General features: G+C 54.3%; 9 protein-coding genes across 9 annotated transcripts; 4 read left to right on the plus strand and 5 right to left on the minus strand.

Annotated features, from left to right (window-relative positions):
• Positions 1–1719: 1719 nt before the first annotated feature.
• On the plus strand, positions 1720–3829 carry NECHADRAFT_103079 (uncharacterized protein; the record flags this gene model as incomplete). The annotated part of the gene is made up of 3 exons (XM_003053380.1): positions 1720–1789; positions 1829–2154; positions 2215–3829. 3 exons carry the CDS (start codon positions 1720–1722, stop codon positions 3379–3381), a joined length of 1563 nt encoding a protein of 520 aa, XP_003053426.1. The 3' UTR covers positions 3382–3829.
• Positions 3830–6196: 2367 nt separating this feature from the next.
• On the plus strand, positions 6197–9848 carry NECHADRAFT_31749 (uncharacterized protein; the record flags this gene model as incomplete). Its single annotated transcript, XM_003053381.1, has 4 exons — positions 6197–6428; positions 6646–7326; positions 7385–9348; positions 9402–9848. 4 exons carry the CDS (start codon positions 6197–6199, stop codon positions 9846–9848), a joined length of 3324 nt encoding a protein of 1107 aa, XP_003053427.1.
• An 838-nt stretch (positions 9849–10686) lies between these two features.
• Positions 10687–12056, minus strand: NECHADRAFT_98704 (uncharacterized protein). Its single transcript, XM_003054101.1, has 2 exons — positions 11545–12056; positions 10687–11488 (listed from the first exon to the last, which is right to left on the minus strand). Exons 1-2 carry the CDS (start codon positions 12028–12030, stop codon positions 10847–10849), a joined length of 1128 nt encoding a protein of 375 aa, XP_003054147.1. The 5' UTR covers positions 12031–12056; the 3' UTR covers positions 10687–10846.
• A 623-nt stretch (positions 12057–12679) lies between these two features.
• On the plus strand, positions 12680–13260 carry NECHADRAFT_74568 (uncharacterized protein; the record flags this gene model as incomplete). The annotated part of the gene is made up of 2 exons (XM_003053382.1): positions 12680–13148; positions 13190–13260. The coding sequence occupies 2 exons, from the start codon at positions 12680–12682 to the stop codon at positions 13258–13260; spliced, it is 540 nt and encodes a 179-aa protein (XP_003053428.1).
• A 997-nt stretch (positions 13261–14257) lies between these two features.
• On the minus strand, positions 14258–15606 carry NECHADRAFT_98705 (uncharacterized protein). The gene is made up of 2 exons (XM_003054102.1): positions 14996–15606; positions 14258–14934 (listed from the first exon to the last, which is right to left on the minus strand). Exons 1-2 carry the CDS (start codon positions 15476–15478, stop codon positions 14524–14526), a joined length of 894 nt encoding a protein of 297 aa, XP_003054148.1. The 5' UTR covers positions 15479–15606; the 3' UTR covers positions 14258–14523.
• Positions 15607–15934: 328 nt separating this feature from the next.
• NECHADRAFT_98706 (uncharacterized protein) lies at positions 15935–17059 on the plus strand. Its single transcript, XM_003053383.1, has 3 exons — positions 15935–16092; positions 16152–16299; positions 16353–17059. Exons 1-3 carry the CDS (start codon positions 16063–16065, stop codon positions 16958–16960), a joined length of 786 nt encoding a protein of 261 aa, XP_003053429.1. The 5' UTR covers positions 15935–16062; the 3' UTR covers positions 16961–17059.
• Positions 17060–17308: 249 nt separating this feature from the next.
• NECHADRAFT_98707 (uncharacterized protein) lies at positions 17309–20628 on the minus strand (the record flags this gene model as incomplete). Its single annotated transcript, XM_003054103.1, has 5 exons — positions 17309–19459; positions 19591–19822; positions 19869–20050; positions 20107–20245; positions 20286–20628. The coding sequence occupies 5 exons, from the start codon at positions 20626–20628 to the stop codon at positions 17668–17670; spliced, it is 2688 nt and encodes an 895-aa protein (XP_003054149.1). The 3' UTR covers positions 17309–17667.
• A 2977-nt stretch (positions 20629–23605) lies between these two features.
• On the minus strand, positions 23606–25313 carry PATPA2101 (26S proteasome regulatory complex, ATPase RPT4). The gene is made up of 4 exons (XM_003054104.1): positions 24969–25313; positions 24529–24915; positions 24016–24472; positions 23606–23940 (listed from the first exon to the last, which is right to left on the minus strand). Exons 1-4 carry the CDS (start codon positions 25177–25179, stop codon positions 23820–23822), a joined length of 1176 nt encoding a protein of 391 aa, XP_003054150.1. The 5' UTR covers positions 25180–25313; the 3' UTR covers positions 23606–23819.
• Positions 25314–25605: 292 nt separating this feature from the next.
• Positions 25606–26681, minus strand: NECHADRAFT_98709 (uncharacterized protein; the record flags this gene model as incomplete). The annotated part of the gene is made up of 1 exon (XM_003054105.1): positions 25606–26681. One exon carries the CDS (start codon positions 26679–26681, stop codon positions 26091–26093), a length of 591 nt encoding a protein of 196 aa, XP_003054151.1. The 3' UTR covers positions 25606–26090.
• Positions 26682–27894: the final 1213 nt, after the last annotated feature.

The following is a 27894-nucleotide window of genomic DNA, read 5'->3' on the forward strand; positions in this document are numbered from 1 at the left end:
GTATTGGAAGATTCGTGATATGTACGACTGAATTTCCTTTGCAGCTCTTTTCTCTTTCTCGGATTTGGTCCTCGAGGCCTAGTGTGCGCTTATCCCATGTTGTCCGTTTCTCTCTTTGGCAGGATCGTACATAGACTCTTGTGCCTTGATAGATGCTCCAAGCTAGGACTCTTTTATACTGGGAGTATGATCGACTTTGAGCTGGCAATAGACCGAGATACTTTGGTCGAGGATCATGGCGTTTTGGTATAGACATACCGAGTCATACAACGTAAAGAGCCAACACATCATGTTCATACTTCTTCAACCCACCGATGCTTCAAGCGTCAGGAAGATACTGCCTTGGATGAGTTGTAAGTCTCTAAACTCGCTGATTATTGCTCATCATACTGGTACTTTGTGTGGAGCTCTCTGTCCCGCATCTGTTTCCGCGTGTTGGCTCCCATCCACATACGCAGCCTATAGGACTTCAATTTCGTCACACCTGGGTTCAAGGGACGATGTTTACACTACCATTCATCTTAATTATTCTATGGCCTCTGTCGGTCACATCCCCTTGTTCTCCGTAGCTCCTCTGCATCTATAAACCTTCTGATGAAGTTGGAATTCAACAAGCGTCATTGGTCTAGGGGTTAGGATTCAACTCTTCCATTGAGATAAGTTGAGGCTCGGATTCGAATTCCGGATGACGCATAGTGACTTTTCTTTTGCTTGATTGCAAGTAAATGTCCTTTTTTACTCGCATCTTGCTCCTTGCATTGTCCTTTTTGGCTTTCTTTGGTGCAGCATCACTCATTGGCAGGCTTCATTGGTCCATGGCGGCGATGGTGCTGTCCGATCACGTGGGTTGTAGTTCAAGGTGGTATTTGTACACCAACTACATAAGCAGGCAGCAAGAATGGAGACAGCCAAGGGCGCAGCCGTTGAAATAAGGTGTCGCGAGATTCCTGCTTGCGTGGAATGTGAGTGATGATGCTGAATGCATGTCATTGGAGCTTGTGTAGGCGGGGTGATGATTGTGTGAGAGTCATGTCGAATTGAAGAATGGGACGGAGATCAATGGCAAATACTGTACCGACTGTAGCCTCATGGTGGAATGAGAAAAAGATATTTTCTTCTTCTCGTCGTACGACTCTTCAATTTGTTGTCTAAGTAATCAAGCAGGCAAGCTATTTTATGTGATCTAGAAAGCCGGTTTCAGCCTTGGACTGCTGAAGAAGTACCGTACTGACAGTACAGGAGCTCGACGCTAACAGCAGGCTAGGAGCATCTGGATCACACACAGCACGTCATCGAAAGCCCTCCATCGTCAACCTCACGCAATCCAGCCCTTCTGCGGCTCTGTCAAGATTGCGCCGATGCTCATGGGGTTACGAAACCATTCACACATGAGCTCTAGCTCAGCCCAAGTTCCCGAACCCGGAGGCTTGCGTCCGCCCGCTAGTGTTCCCACCGAGCGCCCCCAGCATCATTGATTGGTGACACGGTGAGCTGAGTTGGCTGGTAATGACGTATTCTACTTTTGGCATCGTTGATGGTGGCCTTGGTATATAGACTCTGGGGAGGAACAGGGTGAAGCTGGGATCCATGGGGATTTCCTGGGTGCTTGCATATAATTGTACAACTACCAAGACAGATCAATCGATTCACCGCAGCGACTGGTTCTTACACAGATTGGAGCAGGCGAAGCATCTATTCGCAGGTTGATCTACGCCCACGATGCCTATCTTTGCTAAGAGAGATTCGAGCGAGGATGGCGAGGATGGCAGGCACACGAATGGTGCCAATGGTGCCAATGGCGTCGAGCGCGAAGACGGAGAGCACTCAGCACCAGATGAGCACACACGACTCCTCCCCAACCGCGTTGACTCTGGCCGAGGCCTGCTTGCCCCCGACGATCCAGCAGTGACCCCATACAACCTATGGAGCATCCGAGCCTTGCGATATCTCTCAATCCTCTTCACCCTGATCACTCTGGTGTGGTGGGTCTTGCTGCTCGTGTCTACCTTTGCGACGCCGCCTGGCATACAGACTCGAGGCAGCGTATGGTTTGCCTTTGGATACACCACCTGGACCCTTGCCAACTTGATCTTCACCCTCCTCTTCTTCGAGGTGCCATCCAAATCTGTCAGGATACTGGTCATCTTCATGTCGGTAAGTTTACGAGCCACAGGGTTTCTACACGCCATTGAACAGATCTAACCCGAAACGCAGGCCATCTTGTTCCTCGACATGGTTATGATCTTGTCCGTACAAAAGATCCGATACGAAGAGAGGTGGGTCGGTGTCGTCAGCGTCATCTGGGCTCTTCTCACGAGCCTTTGGACACTTTTGACAGACCGCATGGTGGAATGGGGCAAGGCAGAAGAGGAGGAGCGATTGACTGGCCGAGCTGAGACGCGACGAACTCTGTTCGAATGGTCCGGAGTGATGCTCTCAACCATTGCCTATGCCATCATGTCGGTGGCCGTCTTCCTCATCACTGTCACTATTATTCTTCGGGCACTCGATGCGGGCGTGGTGCCTCCAGGAAAGCAGTACTGGGTTGACAATCACAAGTATCGTATCCATGTGTACTGCCACGGGAACAAGACCGACACCAAGGGCAATGACTTGCCTACGGTCCTGTTTGAGGGCGGCGAGCGACCTGTCGAGTACGAGTTCTGGGACTTTGCCGACAACGCCCTCAAGAACGGATCCATTTCACGATACTGCTTCACCGACCGTCCTGGATACGGCTGGTCAGACAGCGCGCCCTCGCCGTCGTCGGCAGGTTTCATAATCGATACCCTCAGCGAGGCTTTGATCGGTGCAGGAGAGAGAGGCCCGTGGGTTCTGGCCAGTGCGGGTATTGGATCGATTTATTCCCGAGTATTCTCGTCGCGCAACGGAGACCACGTCAAGGGTTTGCTTCTCATAGATCCGCTCCACGAGGACCTTCTCGGCGAAGTGGGATCGCCCGGCTGGGGATTCTTGCTCTGGCTTCAGGGTGTCCTCTCGCCGCTTGGTCTCGACCGACTGTCAGGTGCCATTTTCCGAGGACGAACGAGCCGAGACCGAGTATATGGGCGATCAGCCCAGCAGGGAGGCAAGCTGATCTTTGCAAAGCTGCAGGAGAGTCTCGTGGCGGGTTCATTCACACGACGGGATGCCCAGACCAGCCGCCAGATCCAGGACAAGGACACGCCGCTGGTGGTGATCAGTTCTGGAGTGCATGTCAAGCGAAGTCACACGTGGGAGAAGAAGCAGCGAGACCTGACCAAGCTGACGAACAAGTTGAAGCACTGGGACATTGTCGACGGAGCGCCCCACGAAGTTTGGCAGACTCTTGATGGTCGGCAAAAGATTGAGAAGCGGCTGAAGGAGCTGGTGCATGGTTGAAAGTTGAAACAGAGCCGCGGGAGCATCTCGCACGTGAGTGAGTTTCAAGATCTGGTCAGCTCCTCCCGCAGCGACATCGGATACACCCGAGATGTTACCAAAAGGATGTTATTGGTCGGGATCGAGCATCGACGATGCTTATAAGACGGGTACACGAGACGAAATGGACGAGCTCGGCATTCTCAGGGGTTGGATTTTTTGGACAAACCATCCATCAGCAGCAGGACAGGGCAGGGCAGGGCCTCCCCTCCAGTACGACGGGGACGGGAAGAGTGTGGGGACCTTGATTTCCCGTTTGCGCGTGTGTGCATGATTTGTTTCTCTTGGCTTTACTGGCGCGTCTTCTAAAATGACGTCGAATGATGGGGGGTGGATGGTGAGAGAGAACATTTTTGTGCTATAGGCTTGTTGCTGCGTTATAGCATTGTAATTGTAATTCATGCTGCTGCTGGCGAGATCCAAGCAAGGGCCGTGACTATATCCCAGAGCCCAGAAGCCACCACATTCCGGGAGTTTGACTGATTTGGTTGATGAGCCGGAATGTTATTATTCTTGTGTAATAAAGACGTGCAATCATCCATCATTAGCATCTGTTCATATCCGTCCGTGGCCCAATCCATGGACGAGAGATTGCAGGGGACAAGAGTCAAGAAAAGGTTCCAAGTAGACCAAGTCAGCGATGCAACATAAATTGCGACAGGTAAGATAGCACAAAAGCCACCCGTCGACATAAATATTCGCTGCTCGTCAGTGTACACTCAATGGCCCGTGACATGTTTTATTTTGACTGCTCTCATCCATCTCATGCACCGTCTTTTTAGTAGACACATGCCTTGACCCTCTTGCAACTTAAAACCCCCCCTAGGCTTCTGCACACGTGATGAGATCTTCATTGCAATTTCAAGAAAGGGCAAGGTTATGTGCGCTACCAGGGGGCTCTGGGTCTTTTTTTTTTTCTCTCTCTCAAGGAGCCAAAGCGGACCTCGTTTGAAGGCGGCCGATCCATTGGACGTGTTCCATGTCTGACAGGTCCGAGGGAAATCTGGGGACTGGAACTGACCTCATCGACCCATGATGAATGGTGAGAAACCTGCGAGTGTCAGGTAAGCCGGGGGGCTCTGCCCAGGGTCTGTCATGGGTAACTCTTGGGAGCGAGCATAGCAGTGGTAGTGCGCCCCTAGCTTTGACCATACCATGGATGGTTGATGCAGTCGTCTGTGGTCCAGAGGCTCAGGCAGACTTCAGACTTCAGGCTCAAACGCCTCAAGACCCATCCATGCGATGGAGACATTCCCACTGCTGCAGCAATGCCTTGCCTGGGTCCTGTCGGGTCGGGTCTCGAAGGGGAATAGGCGGGCTGAGAAGATGACTCTGGGGGCTCCATCTCAGTGACATTGGATGCCACGATATGCTGACGGCAGTCCTAGACATCTGGAGCCCTGCTCAGCCTGAGCAAGAGAGAGAAAGGGCAGACTCGAAGGCAAAATGGCGGGCTGCCATCCCATCTGATCGGTCCAATCCAATCCAAATGTATTCTTTATTGTGATTGCCTACTAATAATACCCGCCCTGGCAGGCAGTGCTGACGGCGACCTGCACCTGAAGGAAGCGACTTTCGAAACCTCCACCGTTTATTTTTATTTTAGTATCGCTACCTCGACGTGGCTCCCCGTGGCCGGCCTGGAAATTGCAGTATCCAACGCCCCTAACGCCTAAACACGCACAGGGTCCGGCCCGTCAGCAGCAGCAACCTAACCTTCATCCATTCGCATTGCATTAGATGGGCCTCCTCTCATCAAGTCAGCTCTTGCAGGAGCCAGAAAAAAAATTGCGCTATCAGGTTTTATGTATGCCTCGTCTCTCATCTCTTGGTACCAACCTAGCTATCTATCCGCCTTATTGCCCGGCTTCATTGTAAAATAATCTATACTGCCTGGGCTACCAGGTGGGACTCCTGCTGCTATCCGATCGCCCAGGAAAGTACCTCTACCTCGACTCCCCTGGGGCCATCTCTTACCTGGCTCCCTGATCTGGCGGCGCAGAACCGCTAGGTAACCCCCCGCCGTTAGGTAGGTACCCAAGCACCTCGAGGTACCTGCCTTGGCCCCTAGGTAGCCCGTCCTTGGTGCCAATCCCCTATTGTTGGTGAAGGTACCCTCTAAGCGGGAGTCTCCTCCACCTGGGCTCCTCCACCACCACCACGTTCTCCCCCCCATCGTTTCCACGACTTCAGCTCCCCTACCACCAGGCGCCTCCTGCTACTCCATACCTTACTCTCCCACGACAGGCTTCGACTTTACTCCCACGCTCCTTCATCCACGCCGCCGCAGACGCGCTGCGCCGCGTCTCGTACTGCATCTTCTTCCATTGTCTCTGTTTTTCTTCGTTTCAGCCTCGCTGTTTACATGCTCCAGCCTCGCATGCTACCGGGTCCCTGCTGTCTTGTGCCGCTTCACTTCACTGCCACCGACTTGCTCCTCCCGCCACCTCCTCCATCACCCCAGTCCGAACTGGGTGGCTTATCGTTGGGCCGTCACGCGAACACCAGCCCATACTCGCTCTCACCTCTCCCTCGACCGAGACTATCTTCTGCTGCGTACCACATCATACGCCTGCCTTCGCCAATTGGCATCGATACCTTCGTCGTCGCTGCTGCCGCTGCCGCCGCCCACCACTGCTGGCGCTGATGCCGACCGCTGCGAACGCCCGTCGACTTCTGTTGGACACTCGGCGCCGAGGACCCATTCGTAACTGATTAGTTTGGAGTTTGGAGGGGGGCCTGAGCATCTCGACGACGTTCCTGATTGCTTCTCATCATGGCGTCGGGTTACGACGACGCGATGCTGGGCGAACCTGGTCATGGCGACCAATCCCGCGACCATACCGGCTCCGACGTGCCTCCGCACCCCGATTCAAGCTGGCAGAACGGTGGGCAACACCGGACGAGGACGCCTGACAGCAGCTATCGCCCTAGGCCGCCCGCCTCTGCACCGGGCACTCCTAATCCTCCTCCCCCCGGATGGGCTGAGGATCAGCCGCCCCGCAAAAGTGTTGAGCGGAACAGGTCGCGAGGGCGAGGAGGAAGATCTGCCAGCGGTCAGACGAGGACCTGCCAGGCGTGCGGTGAGCCCTTAACGGGCCAGTTTGTTCGAGCCCTCGAAGGAACCTTTCATCTCGACTGTTTCAAGTGTCAGGTGCGGCGCCCAAGACACCCCGTATTGTTCTGTGTCGATACTAACCAAGGGACAGGACTGCGGTGAGATAGTAGCATCCAAGTTCTTCCCGGCCGACGACGAGAACGGCCAGGGACAGTATCCCCTATGCGAGACGGACTACTTCCGCCGGTTGGGCCTCCTCTGTTACCAGTGCGGGGGCGCCCTGCGTGGCTCATACATCACCGCCCTAGACCGAAAGTACCATGTCGACCATTTTACCTGCTCATTATGTTCGACGATATTCGGCGCCCAGGATAGTTACTACGAGCACGATGGGAATGTTTACTGCCATTATCACTATTCGACACAGTTTGCGCAGCGTTGCAATGGCTGCCAGACAGCCATCCTGAAGCAGTTTGTCGAGATCTTTAGGAACGGCCAAAACCAGCATTGGCACCCCGAGTGCTACATGATTCACAAGTTTTGGAATGTGCGCCTGGCGCAGCCCACAGATTCACCGCCCGCTCTCAAGAGTTCAGATGATCGTGCGGGCAGAGACCTCATCCGCGAGGAGGAGGAGCGCATGGAGGAGAAGGTCTTCCGAATATGGAGTGTACTCTCGACTTTTGAGGAATCATCGGCCGCTTGTATATCCGACATGCTCCTCCACGTTAGCAACGGTGCCTATGTTGATGGAGTTTTGGTCGCGAAGCGCTTCATATGGCACGTCGAGATCTTGTTCCAATCGGCGGACCGACTCGACGCGACAATGGTGGGCCTGAATGAGAAAGGTAAAGACAAGACCCTGCATGTGCCCGAGATGATGTGCGCCAGTCTAACTTTGGTCAGGTATGTCTTACGGCCGAGAAGCCAAGCTTTTATGTAAGAAGATTGTGTCCTTCTTCTCCTTGCTGTCAAAGACGCAAGACAGTGGTGGCCACAAGCTGGGTGTCACACAGGAACTGCTGTCCCTCGTCACTGGTCTCGCCCACTACCTCAAACTCCTCATCCGAATTTGCCTTCAAGGGGCGCTGCGCCTCGAGCGTGAAGCCAGCGCCTCCACCGGTCTCTACCAGTTCCTCGACGACCTGAGCGACCTAGACGCCGTCAAGAACGACAATGGCCAGCTGCAAGTGAACGCGGACGGTTCGCGACTATCATCGCACGACTCGGACCACTGCACCCTCTGCCATAGATCTGTCGAGGACGAGTGTGCCAAGAACGCCGACATGAGGTGGCATCTGACCTGCGTCAAGTGTACAAGGTGTGGGCGTGAGCTCGGCCGTGCCTTGCAGGAAGCCCGTTTCAACGCCTTCGACCGCAAGATTTACTGCACAAACTGTGTTGGCCCCAACGCCGAATCCGCAATGAAGTTTGAGCATATTTCCAAGCTGCAGCAATACGTATTCCTTCTCCGGGTTGCTCTGGCTCGCCTGCTGGATATTCTAAGAGCCAATGGAACCCTTCCGCGCTCCGGCGAAGACCCCAACAGTAACGGTTATGGCGCAGCTGGTGGCCATGACAACGATGCAAGGCCGCGTGCTGATTCTCGGTCACGGGGTCCAGGTGATAACAAGGACAGTCATCGTGAGTCGTCTTATGAGAACACTCTGAATGATGTACGCAGACTCCGAAGTACGCGATTAGATCGTCACTTGTCATCTAGTGTGCGACAAGCCCGAACCTCTCGCGTAATGGATCCCGACGGTCGGGCACCACGCCCTGGCTCAGCTGGAGACGGTGGGCAAGGCCATGGCCCCCAAGGTTCTACCGATCTCATGTTTGGGCAGAACGACGGCATCACCCTCGATGACATTCCGAGGATAGTAGCTGTTGAGCAGTCCCGAGAACAGCAGCAAAGGACTCCACAGCCCTTCTCTGATCGCTCTCTTGACGCACCAGGCGGCTCAGGCCATCAGCGATCACAGTCGGCCGATCGTGAGCGAGAATTCCGTGGTGATGGCTTCCCCGAGCGAATCGGCCGCAAGTTCTTCTCGGAGCTTTCTGGCCTCGAATACTTCAACGTCCGCCATCTCGCCGTTCTCACCATGCAACCCATGATTGAGCAAGAGTTCACACTGGATGAGCTTCTGAGCTTCATCGAGTCGCGTAAGCAAGCGACCTTCTGGAAGAATCTTGGAAAGGCATTCAAGAACGACAAGAACAAGAGTGTCAAGAAGAAGGGTGTGTTTGGTGTACCACTCGAAATCATCATCGAGAGGGACGGTGCAGAGTCTACAGACGGCGTCGGACCCGGCACACTTCGCATCCCAGCTGTTATCGACGACATTGTATCTTCGATGCGCAAGATGGATCTCTCAGTCGAGGGTGTGTTCCGAAAGAACGGCAACATCAAGAAACAGCAAGGTCTGGTAGAGAAGATCAACACCGAAGGATGCGATGTGGTAAACTTTATGGAACAGCCCGTCATCCAGCTCGCAGCTCTTCTCAAGCGTTACCTGCGAGATCTGCCGGACCCCCTGATGACACACAAACTGTACAGGCTATGGATCAGTGCAGCCAAGATCTCAGACGCAGAGAAGAGGAAGCAGTGTCTACACCTCACATGCTGCCTTCTCCCCAAGAGTCACCGAGACAGTCTCGAGATTCTCTTCAGCTTCCTTAAGTGGGCAGGGTCCTTCCACCAGCTGGACGAGGAGGTTGGTTCCAAGATGGACATCAGAAACCTTGCGACTGTTATTGCACCCAACATCCTTACGAACCCATCCAGAGCACCCGCCCTGGATAGCGAGGCCATTTATGTTATTGATGCTGTAGAAATGATGATTACGCATATCGAGGAGATGTGCCAGGTAAGATGCCTAGGTTGTTCAGCCCAGTGGAGCGTTTTCTAACATGGATATAGGTTCCCGACGAGATCCTTGGCCTCCTCAACGACCCCTACATCTTCAGCAACAGCGGAGAGATCACAACCAAGGAGATTCTCAAGCGGTTCCAAGATCGACGGGGGCAGATCTCGATCACTGAGGTCAACGAGGTCTACAACCGTCAAGACAACTCTACACGACCACCAGCCCGGCGAGTAGAGACGGACCCTGCCCTGTGGCAGGGCGAAGCCAGCGTCCGCCCCATGCAAGACCCTCCTATGCCCCATGCCAACAACGGTCCAGGCACGCCTCCGACACGCTGGAGGGGTCGGAATGATCTAGCCAACCCTTCACCGTACGCTGCCAACCAGTTCAACCAGTCGGACAGCCAGCTCGATAGCGCCGAGCACAGCAGGCGACGGGAATGGCGCAACTCGGGTCTCGCCCGGCAAGGCAGCGGGCTTGGTGTGTCGGGCAACTCATGATACTTTCCAACGATATCCTTCACCTTCTGGGCCAGGCAATGCCCAATCCTAAGCTTCATTTCGTTTCGCTACTCAGTTCAGGAGGCATGATTTGGGAGTAGAGTCATTTGCATGGTCGACGGCGTTCCTCTTCGCTTCCCCCTCCGCCTGTTATTATCAATCACCCCCTTGAAAAAGGAAAAAAAGCAGATCGCCAACAACCCCTTACTTAACCCTGTTCCCGCACGACACGATGGACCTGGTAGTTTCTCGACTTTTATCTCCCCACAAGACGATGGATGTTTATCTCCGTGTCTTGTTCACTTCCCACCCACTGCTCTATGCCGTTCCTTTGCTCCCCCTATCACCAAGGTGGCATGCAAGAGCTTGGTTCTTTTTTTACCCTTTTCGATTCTCGACTAAGTTCTTATTCTTTTTTGGGGGGCCCGGAGGTTGATGCCTTTTTCATGAAACCAAAAAAGGGTCAAAAGGGGGTGTTGTCATCTTTTTTTTTCTTGTCTTCTTTCTTCTATACCTGCGTTGGATGGAGTAACCATGTGAACGGGTTGATTCCCTGGAGAGACACGGAAGCAGAGCGATGAGGATGCACAGAACATTCCTCTCGCGGGTGCGTGGATGATGGGTCAGATGTGAGGATGCAACATGTTGGCTTCATTCCGGGATCAGAAGGGGTTTTTGGTCACGGATGGAACATGGCATGAATGGATGGATGGATGGCAGAGAGATAGGAACAATAGAATCTGTTCCGATTGGGTATTCACGACTTGACAATCGAGTACCAGCTGGTTCCTTTGCGCTTATTACTGTATCATTTGTGAAATGGTGTGTGCGTCAAAAATTGAAGCGTCTTTGTTATATTAAACCTCGGCCTGTGTGGATATAAGAGCCAGGTATGTACATTCATGGCTGGATATGGATTTTTTTTCTCCCTCGATCCCTTTTCATTAGAGCCCTCCTCTTACTCATTTGTTCGTTCTAAGCTTGGCCCTGATCATAAATCATGCCTTGGCAGCAGCAGCCTGCTGTCTGTCCTGCTCAGCGAACCACTCCACACCACGGTTGATGCCCTCCTGCAACGTCCACAGGGGCTTGTAGCGTAGGACACGCTTGGCCTTGGTGATGTTGTAGTAGCGGGTCATGGAGCTCATAATGATGGCCTTGCGGGTGAGAGTCGGGGTCTTGCCCAGAATGCTGCCAAACACCTCGCTGACGAAGCCGAGACCGATGCCCAACTCGCGCGGCAGGGTCCAAGTACCCTCCTTTCCCTTGTCATGGCCGGCAGCGTGCCAGATGGCGCGGGCAAAGTCCCAGAAGTAGACGGGCTCGTCGTTTGTGATGAAGAAGGCCTCACCATCGACGCGCTCGTGGTCGAGGGGGACAGTGGGGGAGGCGGCAGTGGCGAGAAGGAGCTGGGCGGCGAGGAGATGGGAGTGGGCAACGTTGCCAACATAGGTGAAGTCAAAGAGGTTCTCGTTGTTGCCGACCTGGACGTTGTGCTTGCCGCGCTTGTAGACGTTGAGGATGCCGGCGAGGGTCTGGACGTCACCCTCACCAAAGATGCCGGCGGGGCGGATGGCGCAAGTGAGGAGCTTGGAGTCATCCTTGCGATTCGCCTGGAGTACGAGCTCTTCGGCAGCAGCCTATAGCGGATATCATGTTAGTTGAGTTCCCAGCGAGGCAGGGCGCGACGACGGACCTTTGTTTCGGAGTAGTACTCGGTCTGCTGATCTCCACGGATCAATGGCCACCGCTCATCTGCGTTGAGCAGATCATTGACATTGTCGCTGATGACACTGGCAGAGCTGGTATAGACAAGAGCCTTGACACCTGCCTTTTCGCAGGCATCAACCACAGATTGTGTTCCGTCGACATTGACCTTTTTGAAGATGTCGTTGCCGATCTTGGGGTTGTTGGCGACGGGGGACGCCGTGTGGATGACGACGTCGGGCTTGAGCTCCTCAATCAGAGACAGCAGGCGCTCGGGGTCGGTGATGTCGCACTCGCGGTACTCGGCGGAGGGGTTGCGGTTGCGCTCGCACCGCAGGTCGACGCCGAAGACGGCGGTGGTGGTCCACGACTCGATGGCTTGGTTGACGATGTGGTGTCCAAGGAAGCCGTTGCCGCCGATGACAACAACTCGGCCGAGGGGGCCTCTGGACTTGGACTCTGTGGATTCCGACATGGCTGAGTTTAAGCGGAGGAAGGTCGTTGGAGGGGAATTGGAGAGGGACGAGGAATCGAGCCAAGTGTCTCGGAGGAGAGCGAGCACTTGATGGATGGATCCTGGGGTAGTACTAATCTGTCGTCGATGGTGGATACGTACCTTTTTTTTGGTGGTTGAGCAGGGGTCCTTGTGTGGCTGATTGAGTGACCTTAGGCTAATGACACTGACCATTAGGCTGTTGTGTGGCTTGACCTATAGCGGGCCTGGCACCCGTCAGTCCGCTGGAGATGGAAGGTGCCAGGTGCTTTGGTCGAGAGGTACATGGCTTGAATCTTCAGCGGCGTCTACTTCAGACCGTGAATCTCGTGCGTCACGAGACCTCACTCCTCCACTATTCATCAACCACATTCCATATGTTTGCCTAGGGATTGTAGACCTCAGGCTCTTCTCTAGTCTCTTCAGACTTGGATCTTTTGTTGCCTGTTGCTCTTGTATTCTTACATGCCCATGACTGGCGACTGGCTCGTGCTTCTGGTTGCTCTGTCTTGGAACGACGTGGATAACAACATATAACTGGCAACCCACCTGAACCACGCTTCTTTGTTCTTCTTCTTCTTTCAGGCTCCCGCATCCATCGCCATGCTTTTCTGCCTACAGCACTCAAATCATGGCCAGCAGCAGCAGCGCGGAAGACACCGAGATCCTCGTTCACATCACCGCACCCAGCCGCGCAGCCGATGATGTCGTCTACCGCCAGCTCGCACGGGCATATCTCGCCTTTCAGCCTCAAACGCGCACGGCACTCCCGTCGACGGAGTCATGGGTGAATGCGCAAGCGCGCGTTACACAGCAGGAGCAGCTCCAGGCTCCCGTAGTGCCGTCGCCCAGCCAGGACATGGCTACCGCATCGTTTGGGCAATCCTTTGAGATTGGGTCCCAGGATTTGAGCTTTGAAGGTGCTTTGGATAATCGCTCGTCACCTTGCATGCGGTACACGGTGCCAGCTGAGAAAGGGGTCCCCATGTCGTCTCAGGAGACTGGAGGTGGTTCTGTCAAGTCCTGGTACGCACCGCCCAGCCAGATTAGTGACTCGTACCCCATGCCAGATGCCGGGCTGCTGAGCGTTTCGCCTTCCCGTGTGCTACAGCGTTATATCGGCCGGACTGGGTCGTCACAGGCTTCGCCGACGCCTCCATCTCCGACTACTCGGAAAAGACTGCCTCTCCTGTTAGACTCAGACAAGATTGACATACCGTCCTCCTTGCCGATCCCTTTGCAAGATGAATCGTTACCACTTGAGCAGCCTGGATATCTAAAGCGCAATACCATCATTCCAAGGACACCGCAAGTGCCAAAGGTCGTTGAGGCGCCAGGGGCTTCAGACAACACTGAGAATGCACTTCTTGGGGATTTGGGCCCTGATATCACCCACATATCAAGCAGCATAGTCAGTTCTCGGTCACCAATTGCATCACCCCGTGCTGGCTCAGAACCTCCGCCGGCCAAACGACCCAGGGTGGACCACCCGCAGCATGGTGATCTAGTCCGAAGCTCGAGCGACACAGTTCCAACACTGTTAGTCAGGGGGTCGCAGGTGGAACAACTCAGCAACAGCCTCGAGATACGGCCGCCCTCTCCCCCAGTTGGGGTAGATGATGTGGACCCTTCCGATCTGATCTCGGCGAAGCTCGCCAAACTAGCCCGAGATTTGTCGTCTCGATATCGTCCAGACCCCAAACGGGCTGTAGACCCCTTCGAACGGGGCTACTGGCTTCTTGACTGCACAGACTGGAGTGCTGAGATCCGTTTCGAGACGTGGGGGTTCCTGGGCAATTACCTACGTAGTGGCCTAGCAGGCTGGGGTACATGGTGCCGTCGAGACAAAAGTCACGACTGGATTCGCCTGTATTGCTGGGGGCACGTTGCGAAATATACATATCTTCTCCTATACTTGGCTAGTGGGAGGCAGCTTAAGACGACAGGGGCGGGCTGGTATGGCGCAGATGGGCAGTTGGCTATCGAGGTGCCGCCATACGAGAAGCAGGCCTGATTATGAAACCTGCGGCGGTGAACTGGGGTTTACAGAATGGCTATTCCTAGGAGATATACGCTTTGTTGGGTCTGGGAATGCTTTCAGCATGAGAAGCGAGGCGTTGGTTGGCTTTGGGCTATATCATGATTATCCATACATAGGGAACGGCGGGTTGGATTGACGATGATGACACGAGAGCATGAGGCAACATTTGAATGAATGAACCACACTATTGACATTGTGTTTTTATGTTATCATGAGCATCACCGTGCGTGTCAGAACCTTCCTGCGTAAAAACCAGCCAGCATCAGCACCGTACACTTAATTCCATACAGTCGCGCGAGCAAAATAGATATCCCTCTCCCTTTATCCGGTGAACCCAGAGCCCTCCCTGCATTTCCGTTACCTATTGTAGCAGCCTCGGTCAAAATAAAAGACATTGTACACACTCTCTTTCTTCAATTGAGTGACAATCCCGTCTATTTCTTGCTCTTGGGATCCGCCTCGGCCTTGATTTCATCGGCGCGCGCCAGGATGGACTCCATCTCAGCTTCGTACTTGGCCGAAGCTTCGGCGCTCCGCTCCGTGTAGCCGGCTTTCTCGGAAGGGCTCAGGGCCTTCCAGGCGTCGCTCATGTCCTTGCTACTATCGATAGCGTCTTTACCCCCGAGACGGTGCCAGTTCTCGGTGGTGAAGAGGGTGTAGGAGCCCAGGGGCTTCTTGGGCAGGCGGTCGTCCTCAAGGAGTTTGTAATGCTTGTCCGTGAGCTTGATGAGACGGCGACGGGCCTGGTTGGCGATGTGAATACGCGCCGGCTCGTGGGTCTTGATCCAAGCCTTGAGGTCGGCGGCGTTCTTCTCACGGTTGGCTATAGCAATGGTCTCAAGGTTCTAGAGGAATTCATATGTTAGCTTAGTGTCGGATACCAAGGGGGCAGTCGAGGGCGCGCACGTCGAGCTCGGCAGCAGAGAGGCTTTGGAACTTGGTGGCGAGACCAGGCATTCCAGAAGCAAGGCCGCCCTTCAGCACTTCCTTGTTGTCGTTGACGAACTGGGACCATTTGGAGATAGGCCGCTGGGTGGGTGTGTCCCTGAGAGCCCATTTCTTGAGCTGACGGATCTCGGCCTTCTTCTCCTCCTCGGGGTCGACGGGTCCCTTGGGTCTCCCAATAGGGTTCTTCTTTACGGGCTTGGCCTTGGGTTTCTCAACAGTCGTCTTGGCTGCGGGCTTCTTGGCCGCAGGCTTCTTGGCCGTAGCCTTGGACTTCTTGTCGCTCGCGGCGGGCAGGTGCGCGGGAGCAGAGGCGGAGAAGGTCCGGATGGGAAGCGCAGAGGTTGCCGGGGCCTGGCGGAGGAGCAATTGGGCGACGGCGGCGGGGTGGGCAGATGGTGCTTGGATGCGGCGGGCAGCGGCCCTACCGACGGCGGTGAACATTTTTGTCTAAAGAGAGGGACTGATCAACTTGTTGAAAAATGAAATTCAATATCGCGGGAAGGCGACGACGCGATTGGAGGCTACAATTTGGTGTCGCGTGTCGAGGGAAGCAATTTGAAAAGGTCAAGATGAGGCTGAAGAGGATGAGATGGTGTTGACGTTTTGGCTGGGCTCATTCCCTTCTGCAATGCCCGGAAAGCTGCAAGGGCACAAAAGCTCCATAGGTATCATGTACTTAAACTACCCCGCTTACACCCGCTGCATCGCCTTGTACCTTTGACCTGACCGAGCTGCAGCTCGACCAGCTTCCCCCGCCGAGCCAATCACTGTGGCTTATGTAACCCCCCGCCCCCATCTGCGCCTACCTCATCCGCTGCTTCGTTGCAGGCTGCCGTAGGACGCGACAGTTAAGGTCAATCCAGCAAGTACCTCCCCACCTAACAACCTCCCATCATCACCAACAGCATCAGGCTTTGCTATCGGAACGATCCCCGTCGCAAGCCATCTCATTTAATTTCTCCATCTTGTTTCCTCGACAAAGACCACGCAACTCTCCTCCCTCTCCATCCTCAACCACAGAAACCATGGATCACCGTCCGCAAGCTTGGGGTCGTGTATGTCTTTTCACACTGTACCTCTCCTCTAGGCCATGTGCTAACTACTTACTCTCCAGCCCAGAGACGATGTCTATGGTGCTTATGATGCCTCCTACATGGGCGATAACGGCCCCAAGCAAAACACCCAGCAGCCCATCGTCACTGGTACCTCCGTCATCGCCGTCAAGTTCAAGGACGGCGTCGTCATGGCCGCCGACAACCTAGGTCCGTCATTGCTCCTCCTCCATCAACATTCATAGCTAACCATTGTTCCACAGCTTCGTACGGATCTCTCGCCCGCTTCACCGACGTCAAGCGACTCCGCTCCTTCGCCGACTCGTCGGTCGTGGGCTTCAGCGGTGACATCTCCGATATGCAGTACCTCGACCGCCATCTCATCGAGCTCTCCCTTGATGAGGCCTACACCTCCCCTGACGCCCCGCGCCTCAACGCCGCCAACCTCCACCGCTACCTCGCCAAGCTTCTCTACCGTCGCCGCTCCAAGTTCGACCCCCTGTGGAACCATCTCCTCGTGGCTGGCCTCGACGACGACGACAAGCCCTTCCTCGCCGCTGCCGACCTTCTCGGCAGCACCTACAGCTCCCCCAGTTTGGCCACCGGCTTCGGTGCAATGCTCGCCCAGCCCATCATGCGCCGCCACGTCCCCGATGAGGAGGCTGCTCAGAATCTTGACAAGGACGGAGCCGTCGACATTATCAAGGAGTGTATGAAGGTGCTATTTTACCGCGACGCCCGCAGTCTGGACTCATACTCCTTGGCCATCGTCACCAAGGATGGTGTCGAGATTACCAACGACCTGAAGCTCGAGGCCCAGAGCTGGGCATTCGCTGAACGGATTAGAGGATACGGTACACAGACCGTCTAAAACCAAAGGAATAGATGGGCGAGTGGCGCAGGAGTTTATCTGTGGCGCAGGCCTAGTCACAGTTGTAATACAAACAATTCACGTATAGAGAGCTTCTCGTGTCCATGTGCACTTGTGTTCTTTGCTTGAGTGCAGTCGTACCCTGCTAACAATGACCGAATCAAGCGTATTTTAGGTAAATCTCATGAAGGTGTTAAGGTAAGAAGTAGCAAGGTATGAAGATGAATTTCTGTCATTCTTCTTAGATATTAGAATATCCTTAGCCTGAAGAACCAACAAGCCAACAAAAGAGTTAAAGGACAATGAATGGGTGCTCTTTAACAAAAACAAATCACAGGAACTTTATGCCTTGTTGAATCTTTCTTCATTCTCAATATCTTCATGATTACGTTGCCTACAGCTAGCTTATCGTAAACCAGGTCGACTGCCTGTCGTCTTTACCCATCTAACATGACCAGCCGGATCCCTGGCCTTCCTCCCATTTTCTCCATTCATTGTGTCAAACATGTATCTCATGCAACCAAGCAAGGCTGGCAAAAAGAGACTTGATTATCCATGTCAACGCAAGCCCAGTTTTGTCCGGAAACCAACTCCAAATGTTATCATAAACCTCGTGCGCACCAGCGCGACGAACTAGGTGCCCAAGCAGCCGCGCGCGGCACTGCTCTATACCACCCATCAAAACTCATCAATTGACGGCAAGCACTTTACTCGACAGTGACTGACTTGGCCAGGTTGCGAGGGAAGTCGACGTTGAGACCCTCGAGCACGGCCAGCCAGTAGGCGATGAGCTGCAGGGGGATGACGTTGAGGAGACCCTGGAGGACGTCAACAGTCTTGGGGATCTCGATCTTCTCAGCCTCAGAGGCCTTGAACTCCTCGTCGTCGGGGTTGCAGATGACAATGGGCTTGCCACCACGAGCAATGACCTGCTGGTAGGCGTTGAGCGACTTCTTGAAGAGGTCGTCGCGGGTGAGGATCATGATGATGGGGAGGTTCTCGTCGACGAGAGCCAGCACACCGTGCTTCAGCTCACCAGACATGACGGCCTCGCAGTGGAGGTATGAGATTTCCTTGATCTTCAGGGCACCCTCAAGGGCAGTGGAGAACTGGCTGCCACGGCCGAGAAGAAGAAGAGACTTCTGGTCCTTGAAGGTCTTCTCGCACAGAGTCTTGATGGACGAGTCAAGCTCGAGGATCGACTTGATCTGATCCGAGACGTTGGCGAGACCCTCCATGATCTCCTCGCGACGGGCCTTCTTGGACGCACGGTCCTCACTAAGAGACAGAGCGAACATGACCATGGCGATGAACTGAGATGTGTAGGCCTTGGTGGAAGCGACACCGATCTCAGGGCCGGCGTTGACGTGGACACCGCAGTGGGTGAGGAGAGAGATGGAGGAACCGACGACGTTGACGATACCGACGGTCAGGGCACCACGCTCCAAGCAGTAGCGGAGGGCCATGAGGGAGTCAGCAGTCTCGCCAGACTGGGAGACGAAGACGCAGGTGTCGTCACGGAAGACAGGGGCCTGTCGATCAAGGAAATCCGAAGCCAGCTCAACGGCGATGGGGATCTCAGCAAGCTCCTCAAAGATACCACGGACAGCCATGCAAGAGTGGTAGCTGGTACCGCAAGCAATGAAAATGATGCGGCGGCATCGGCGGATGGTGGAGATGTAAGAGCGAAGACCACCAAGGGTGACGGTCTTGTTGGCGATGTCGAGGCGACCACGCATAGTGTTGACCACCGACTCGGGCTGCTCGAAAATCTCCTTCTGCATGAAGTGGTCGAACTTGCCCTTCATGATCTCCTGAAGCTCGAGCTCCAGGGTCTGGATGGTTCGGACGTTGGAGCTACCGTCGGCCTTCTTGAGACGGTGAATGTTGAGGGAGCCCTCATGGATGTGGGCAATATCGTCATCCTCAAGGTACATAACCTTCTTGGTGTGCTCGACGATGGCCGAGGGGTCGGAGGAGAGGAAGAACTCAGTGGGCATGGGCATGCCATCATCGGTCATGAAGGCACGAGACTGAGATCGGTGCAGAAGAGACTTGTCAGCGGCGCCAAGGCCGGCATCGGGGACAAGAAGATCGTTCTTCTTGATAGCGACGTTCTGGGCGGCAGCCTCAGCGGGGAGGGCAGCGTTCTCATCAGAGTACTCGACATCGACAAAGTCGACCTTCATGCGGCGCTGGGTCTTGACGCCAATGACAAGGGGAGAACCCTTGCGGGCGGCAATGACCTCATGGGGGTAGTGGACGGACTTGATGAGAAGACCGTAAGCACCCTCGAGCTCCTGGATGACAGCCTTGGCCAGGTCGGTGAAGCCGATCTGGGGGTGCTGGTCGTGGATGTACTTGGTGAGCTTGGCAATGCACTCGGTATCGGTGTCAGTCTCGAACTTGAAGCCCTTGGCGGAGAGGAGGGTCTTCAGCTCCTTGTAGTTGGTGATGATACCGTTGTGGACGACGGTGAACTCCCAGGTGGGGTCGGATCTGCATTCAGGGGAAACAGGTCAGCAAAAGATGTCTCCAAACGCACCCGATCCAGAGCCAGTTCCAAGTTTTGAAAACGGGAACCAACACTGCATCTGAATCGGGACAAGATTTGCAGGCTAAAAACGTACCGGTGAGGGTGGCAGTTGATGGTGGAGGGAGGACCGTGGGTGGCCCATCGGGTGTGGGCAATACCAGCGTGTGAATCAAAGATCTTCTCGAGGTCGATGTCGGACTCGTCGACGAGCTTCTTGAGCTTAGCAACCTTGCCAACCTCCTTGAAGGCCAGGACCTCCTTCTTCTTGTCGCCATCGATGGCTAGACCGGCCGAGTCATATCCTCGATACTCAAGACGGGACAGACCTGTTGGACAAGTTATGTCAGCAATACGAAGCTTGTGTCGTCTCACCATTGACTGGCGGGACGGGGCATGGCTGATAAAAGGGCGGCCGAGGGGGCGTTTGACGTTGTGAAGAGGGGCAGCTGAGGAGGGGAAGGGGGGCAACGTGGGAGCACTGACCGTTGATCAGAGTGTCGAGGATGAACTTGCGGTCCTTTTCCACCAGGTAGTTGATGTATCCAAAAATGCCACTGCGAGTCGAGTGCAATTAGCCATTGTGTTCTTGTCAATTGGGCCTTCCATTGACCGCCAGCTCCATCTCTGTCTCTCCGCTTCGCCCATGGCCATCATGACCATTCCCTCCGTCTCTTGTTGCATCTCTCGGAGGCAAGAGTCGGTGGAAACGCAGTAGGCGGCGGGCGAAGGCGGAGAGGGGGGGGATAGAGCTAGGCGGCAACAAAAGCGGTGATGGGGAAACTCCCTTACCACATCTTGACTGAGCTCTGTGCAGGAGGAAGACGTTCGCAATGGGGTTCGGGATGAAAGGGCGGTCGGTGTGAGGAGCGAAGCGCAGAGCAGAGCGAGAGAACAGGAGGATCAGTTGAAAGGGGGTATCACGAAGCAGAATGTATGGTATGAGAGGAGAGAGGAGAGGAGAGGAGAAGGGAAGAAGAGAAAGCTGACGGGGGAGAGCTTGTTGTATATGTAGTCGTTTGGTGGTCGGGACTGAGAATGGCGGGCAAAGCGGTAGGTACTGTACAGTAGCAGCGGCAGCAGTAGCGGTATCCATGAGAGGCTTGGCCCCAGCTTCCCAATGTGGAGTATCCATGGTGAGGTAGGTACGGCCCTGGCCTGCTGCTTCCAGTTGCCTCCTCCAATGGAAGTGCCTGGACCTCAGCAACGAAACATGTCCTCCCCTCCCTCTCTCACCTTTCGGACTCTAGCTTCTGGTCCGCCTCAGAAACCCGAGGAGCAGGCTCCTGCGTCTCTCACCCTTAGCAAGTGGGCAGAGTGGGGTTGCGGATGAGAGTGGGAGGGGAGTGGAGGGGTGTGTGCTTGACAGGGGCTGCAGATGGCTTCGCAACCCTTTCTAGGGGCGAGAAAAAGAGGGATTCTTCGATTCGATTGTTGATTTGTTTGTCTTGGCCGACTAACAGAGGGAGTTGACCGGTCCCGGCAAGTAGGTTCCAAAACATTCCTATCTTACTGACTCTTGATGATTGAAAGCTGACAGGTCAAGCAGGCTAGAAAGAGAAAGCTAGGAAGAGAAAGCTAGAGCTGTCTCGAGCCATAGCGATAACCGTCTATGGGTAGGGGGGGTGTGCCCCCCCCCCCCCTCTCAAGCCGGGCGGCTCACCAGTTTGAGATGGCTCAGGGATATTCCGCCATCGGGTGTTTTGAGTTGAGTCGACTCTATGCTGTTGCTACCAACAATCACTCGCCCATTGGCCGTTGTTGTCCTTGTTGCACTACATCTCATCAGAGCACAAGAATGTCCCCAGTGTTATCGTGGTCGTGGCTCTCCCGTGTTGTCAAAGGGTGAGTCAGAAGATGATGGAAGCCAAGGTCAGCCATCATTCATGGTTGCATAAGGGTCCAGATGGGGCTCTGGCTCGATCTTGGCCACCACTCTATTACTTACCTCTTACACTCAGGTAGGTAATCGCAAAAGACCACCAGCCGCGGCCAGCATGTTTCCATGCTTCTAAGAATACCGCTTCGGGTCTTGCCTCGTCGACGCTAGCTCCATCATGGCCCGGTGGGCGGTGCCAGGCCGAGTTCATGGGTCTGCAGAAAAAAAGAATGCTCTAGCTTCACATCATGAAAGCTTTCGTCACGGCAACGCATCTCGCCGAGCCGCCCACACGGTAGCCCGTCATGGCAAACCCAATTTGCCCATTCGTTCTCGGGACGTGCCTTTCGAAAGCTTGACGGTACGGTACTGTACGGAATCATGCCTAAAGGGCACTTGCTAGACGTTTGCTCCGGGGTTCATGGGGGCAAAGAAACATCAGTCGAGCCCAATTGTTTACCGACACAGTCGCCTCAAGCTTTGTCTCAATACTACCCTACCGATGCGTGCCCGCATGCAGTCTATCACCTATCATCATCAACAACAGCCAGGTGCATCATCACCACCAGCCGCACGGGGTCCCCGAGCCCTTGTCCCGCCGCTACGGCAGAGCCTCCGTCAGGCACGCACCGGAAACTTGCATCTCGCTTCTCCAGGACGCCTCTCCACCAAGAAACCGGATCTCAGCAACCATCACGAACCAAAGATCTCCCCCTCCATACGAGCTCTCAACCTCGCGTGTTCCTTATCACTACAGGAATAGCTTCTACTAAAATAAAGCATGCATCCTGTGGCGAAGCTCGACCCTGGACTTGAGCCGGTATTTGTGTCGCCCGATCCTCCCCGGCTCTGGACACACAAACGTCGTCATTCTCGTTCGTATTTCTCCAGGCTCGGACCTCTTAGCACCACCAGTGTCCCACTATCTTCTCTCGGCACTGACAGATCCCCTGCGTTGACCAAGACGCAGGCCCCTGGCCCTCGCCCCCGAAACAAAAACGTCACCCAGAGAGAGACAAGACAGGATCCCCAGGGGCAGCCACCAAAACCGTCCTCTGGGGCGGTGGACATGGCGCGAGATCGTCCCCAGGTCGTGGGTCTCTATTCTTCTCACAGCCTCAATCGCCGCCTCCGGGCTCCCCTACAAATGAAAAGCCTCCAAGAATAGCATCCCTAGCGCCTGTTCGGCTCGGCGTTCCCTCCCCTTCTCAAGCAAGCCAAGCGCAAGCGCGGGCGGCGTTGGCAATGGGTATACGGATGCGGTTCTTATTCTCCATCTCCAGCATTCCTCGGAAGAACTTTGCTTTTCTCTACCGGCCTCTAGACCTTGTCATTCTACTGCCGTTGCTATTGTTGGCTCAATTGTCTCGCCTTGTGGTGCCACCACCCAACGTCATCCTCTTTGGCCTTGTCCTTGACGTTGGTTTAGATTGCACCCTCCTCACAAAGAAACAACGGCGAGTAAAAGAACCATTCACCATTCAGCCGCCAGCAGCGGGCCGTCAACCAGCCAGCCATCCAGCTCTCTGACATCAGCCACGTTGCCTGAAGAAGGGGGTGTGCGAGTCCCCGCTGAGCTGACTCCCGTCATCAAGCAAATGATCAAGTGGGTGTCAGCCCCAGCCAAGAGCAGGGCCCCGCGCGTTGCTGCGGCTGTTGCTTGTCTAGGAGTTGGAGGCTGTAGAACCCAAACAAACGCCAAACACCAGAGTTGATAACGGTCTAATGATACAGCTCGCTACCAATATGCCTCTTTCACAATAGTCCTGGGCTAGCCTTAAACCGCAGCACTCTCAACTCACAGAAACAACTCGCCAGGCACTGTAAGCACCACATGAACTGAGCCAAGCTTACACAGACCGTTCGCAGGCGTGGCTTGACCCTTAGCCGGTGCCAAAGATGCTCAGCCCTAAGCTAAAGACAGCCATCGACATTCCTCGTTTGGTGTTCTAGACGGGTCCTGAAGCGCGCCCTTTTCTCCCGTCACTTTCATAGCGCTCAGCAGTAAACCGCGTTCAGCACCCTCGGCCGGCCGTGAGCTGACTGGGGGCGAAAATCTCGCATACGATAATTCAGCCTTGCGAACTCGAGTGGGGATACTCCGTTGCTCGCTGACAGGACGAAACGTCTGGCTGCTTGGCTGCTTACACGGACATGGATCTCGGGGATCTGACGCTCCCCATGTCCTATCACATCACATCCCCGACCGTAATCGTTTATCCAACGGTTGTTCTTCCGAGACGCCATGTGCATTCCTGCTTCTAGGGCTGAGCCAATCTATAGCCGCCGGCCCTGACTCTATTGTACAGTCCAGTCCAGTCCAGTCCAGTCCAGTATTGGTGGATTGATTACCCAGCGACCCTGTATCCTTCAACCTCCATCATCCGTGGAGTTTCTCCTCGCCGTAGTATCATATTCATCTTGGCGTACCGCACTCCCTTCCCTGCTTACAGCTTCTGATACTCGAGCTTACCCTCGAGCTTCTTGGCCTCGGCCACCTTGCGAACCGCCTTGTTGAAGTCATCCTGGTTGATCGATTCCCGATAATCCTTGATGGCAAACAGTCCACTGTTCTTTCTGTCAGCAAATTGGTTCCAACGTGGTTTCATATGAGCTCCTGGTTGGAAAAGAGGGAGTGCTTACGCTTCAGTAACCACGTTTCGCAAGTCAGCACCGTTCAGTCCGTCACTCATCTTGACCACGCTCTCAAAGTCAATGTCACCATCAAGCACGACACTTTGGGAGTGAATCTTGAGAATCTCAAGTCGCCCGACCTCGTTGGGCAGAGGGATCTCAATCTTTCGGTCCAGACGACCAGCACGGAGCAGGGCGGGATCCAGCGTGTCGGGTCTGTTGGTAGCCATGATGATCTTGGTCTTGCCCAGGTAGTCGAAACCGTCAAGCTGGTTGAGCAGCTCCATCAGTGTTCGCTGGATTTCACGATCGGCACTCGTACCCTCGGAGAATCGTCGTCCACCGATGGCGTCAATCTCGTCCATGAAGATGATACAAGGCTCGTGCTCCTTGGCATATCCAAACATCTCGCGGATGAGTCGCGCCGACTCACCAATGTACTTGTCGACAATGGCGGAGGAGACGACTACCTCATTGTTAGTTCGGGGTGCGCAACACGAGATTTGGTTGTAGAAACCGTACCTTTCAGGAAGTTTGTTTCCAGACTGCTTGCAACTGCTCGCGCCAAAAGAGTCTTGCCTGTTCCAGGAGGTCCATACAGCAAGACACCCTTGGGAGGCTTGATGCCTACTCGCAAGAACAACTCGGGGTTCTTGAGGGGAAGCTCAATGACCTCTCGCAGCTCTCGGATCTGGTCGTTCAGTCCACCGATACCGGCAAAGCTCACTTGACCAGGGTCCTCCAACGACATGTTGTACACCAGGGGATCGACCTCGCGGGGAAGCATTCGCATGATCGTGAGTGTCGTCATATCGAGGGCAACACGGGTACCTTGCTTCAGCTTCACCTTGTCGACCTTTGATCTGCAGCCGACGACATATCGTGGTCCGGAGGAAGCCTTGACGATGACTGCAGTAACGATTAGCTTTCGTCTCCCTCGTTGATTCGCTTCGTCGTCTCACATCGTTCATCGTCGAGCTGTTTTAGGACCTCGCCAATAATCTGTCCCACGCTCTGAAGTGCCTTGATGTTGTCCTCGGTCCGGTCGAACTCCCTTTGCATGTCCTTGATCTCCAGGCGTAGGCTCTTGAGCTTGGCCTCCCACTCTCGAGACTCGAGGAGCCTCGCCCTGTACGAGTTGAGGGCGGCTTGGCGCTCTTCCTCTGCGGTCATGGTCGCAAACGTAAATCTGACGGTTTAATGCTGAGGAGTTTCGGGTACGGCTAAAGGGGCTCGCGAGTTGGGTATTGGGAGGTTAGTTGCTTGATGAATGGGGAGGTGTTGTGTTTGGCTGGCCAAGGTGGTTGCTCATGGCAGATGGAGAGCTTACCTCACCAGCTGGAGCCTTCCGCTAACCCATGCAGGTCAACAGGGCAGCTTGGTCCGGCAGAATCTCGGAACCTGGACCGTGCTTTTGGGCAGATCTAATCGTGAAGTTGCCTACCCTGTACAACAATCTTCGCATTCGAGGGCATCCAAAGAATGGCCATCTATTCTTATCTTTTAAGACACGGGTTAGAGTGATTATTTGTTCCAAATTGCCAGGTTTTTGTTGTCGGCACTGAGAAAGAGGGTGCGGGAATATGAGAATTTGGAACATATAGAAGGCACATGTTTGGTTGAACATAGGTATATACAATCCTTTTCGAAGTATTTGGCAGAGGACCATACTACGAAACCATTACACATGCCATACAAGACCCCCAATTCAAACCGCTCCTCGTTTTCCCACCATAGAGTGTGACAACTTTAGGGTGACAGCTCACCATACTGGTCCAATTAAGCAGTGGAGGGGGATTGTGCCTCGAGGACCCAACTCCATGACGGAGAATAATCAATGGTGGCTTCGACGAAAGGTCCGGGCATCATTAGACTTTGCAGTCTGGAGTTCTAGTAGACGACAGCGTGCGCTATGTCGCAGGTTTGTTTCCAAGCTCATCTGAGTTGGCGGCTCGAGACGGATGTGAGCTGTCGTGGGTGCATTGAACTCCAAGAAGCTGTCTCTGGGGCAGGGGTTGCGTCCACCAGGCTCAGGTGTTTGTCCAAGGTTCATCACCTAATGGCGAAATAGACGATATGCCCCATCACTCCTTGTCGCCGTCCTCACCCTCAGCAGCATCCGGGGCTGCCTTTGGCTCTCCCTCGGCATCGAAACCGAGGGCGTCCAACTCTCGGATCAACTCGTTAATCTTGATGACTTTGGCGATTTGCTCGGGCAGCAAGGCCTCGCCGCCTTCCTTCTTGTTCTTGAGCTCCTTGGCCTGCTTCAGCTTCTTCTTAAGATTGCGTGCCTTCTTCTCGCGCTCAACTTCAGGGTCGACTTCATCGGGCTTGGACTCTTGCGCCGCAGCAGCTGCATCGTCGCCTTCTGTAGCAGCCTTGGCCTTCTTCCGGGCCTCGCGCCTCTTTGCGTTCTTGTTGCTGGCGGCTGACGACTGCTCAGTCTTTTCTTCCTTCAACCCCGCGGCGCCGGGGATACCAATCCTCTTGCCGCGCTCGCGGAAGGCCTCGGCGGTGCGGTTCTTGTACACCTCGACATCCTCGGCGGGGCGGTAGCCGGGGCGGATCTTGATTGCCTTGCGTGTGCTGCCATCGGCGCGGACGGACTGGGGAATTTCGCGCTCGCCGCTGGCCTCGTCGGTGACGATGCCCGAGTTCGTGGGTTGCGACGGCATTCTTTCTTTTTATCTCTCTCGAGGAGCGGGATATCGAGGAGGATGGAAACTCGGACGTGATTATCGTCGTTGGGCCTGGGGGGGTTTGTTCGGCATGTGCCGAGGCAAGCTAAAGTAGAGCAAACTTGCGCTCGAAGCCTGGAGTTTTGGAGGGGTTGGAGGGGTCGATGGTGGCTGAGAGTGAAGCTCGACTGAGCCACGAGTTGACCGTGGCTGGTGAGCAATTGCTTCCCAGTTGAGGCTGACTTTTCTTAAGCAGATGGTTAGGCATGGTTTTGTACCAAGGTCAGAAGCATACTTGTCAAATCTACGTAAAAGAACATAGCTTTGCTTTTGATTGTGATTCTGGGGTGGTTTTGTGTGTGCTTAGTTGACATTGTACTTGTTGTTTGATGCACAAAAACGAGCACCTCGCAAAGATGACTGCATTCCATGGAAATGAAAATAGACTGTTACACATGCGACGGGAATGACACAAATGTTTACACATTTCATGTGACATGTCTTGCACAAAGTGCTTGCCCTTTATTATTCTCGAAATATTTATTCTCATCTGCCGGAAATACATGACCACCCCTGGCAATGGATCTCAAAATGAGCTTATTGGACTTTGGCTCGACGCGAGGGAGCTGAGGTTGTTTGACCAAAAGTGTAAAAACCACCGAGCTTCTTATTGGATGATTACTCCCTGTAGCTCCTTGCTTTGGGGCGCCCCGTTTATAAGTCCCCGTCTCACGTAAAACGTCGTCCACGTTACGCAGGACGTTCTTTGTGTTATTTGGAGTGTCACTGCATTGATTATGGGGTTATTCTGCGACCAAAGACTTTTGATAGATTGGTTTTGGCTTTTCTTGGGTTGGGTCACCCAGGCCAACGCATAGGAATGGTGTCATCCGTATCTCTGGTCAGCCTGAAGGCCTCCAGGTGCGTGGATGTCAGGCATATATGACAGCCCGACCAAACAAGCAAACAAAATTCATGACAATGGGCCCCCCTAAGCGGTGTAATACGTACATAGTATTACGGCACACTCCTTCTCCTCCTCCTCCCTACACGGTATTCCATAGGTAGCACTCTCGCTGATACATGGCTGGCTGAATCCCTGCAACATAGTGGGATGATGGCTTGCCGTGTTTGATGAGCAACCCCTACCCGAAATCGCCAGCACTGGCCAATGCTTTGGACTCTGGAGGAGACTCACAGGTCACATGGT

This window comes from Fusarium vanettenii, assembly GCF_000151355.1.
Source record: "Fusarium vanettenii 77-13-4 chromosome 1 genomic scaffold NECHAsca_1_chr1_3_0, whole genome shotgun sequence".
NCBI lineage: Eukaryota > Fungi > Ascomycota > Sordariomycetes > Hypocreales > Nectriaceae > Fusarium > Fusarium vanettenii.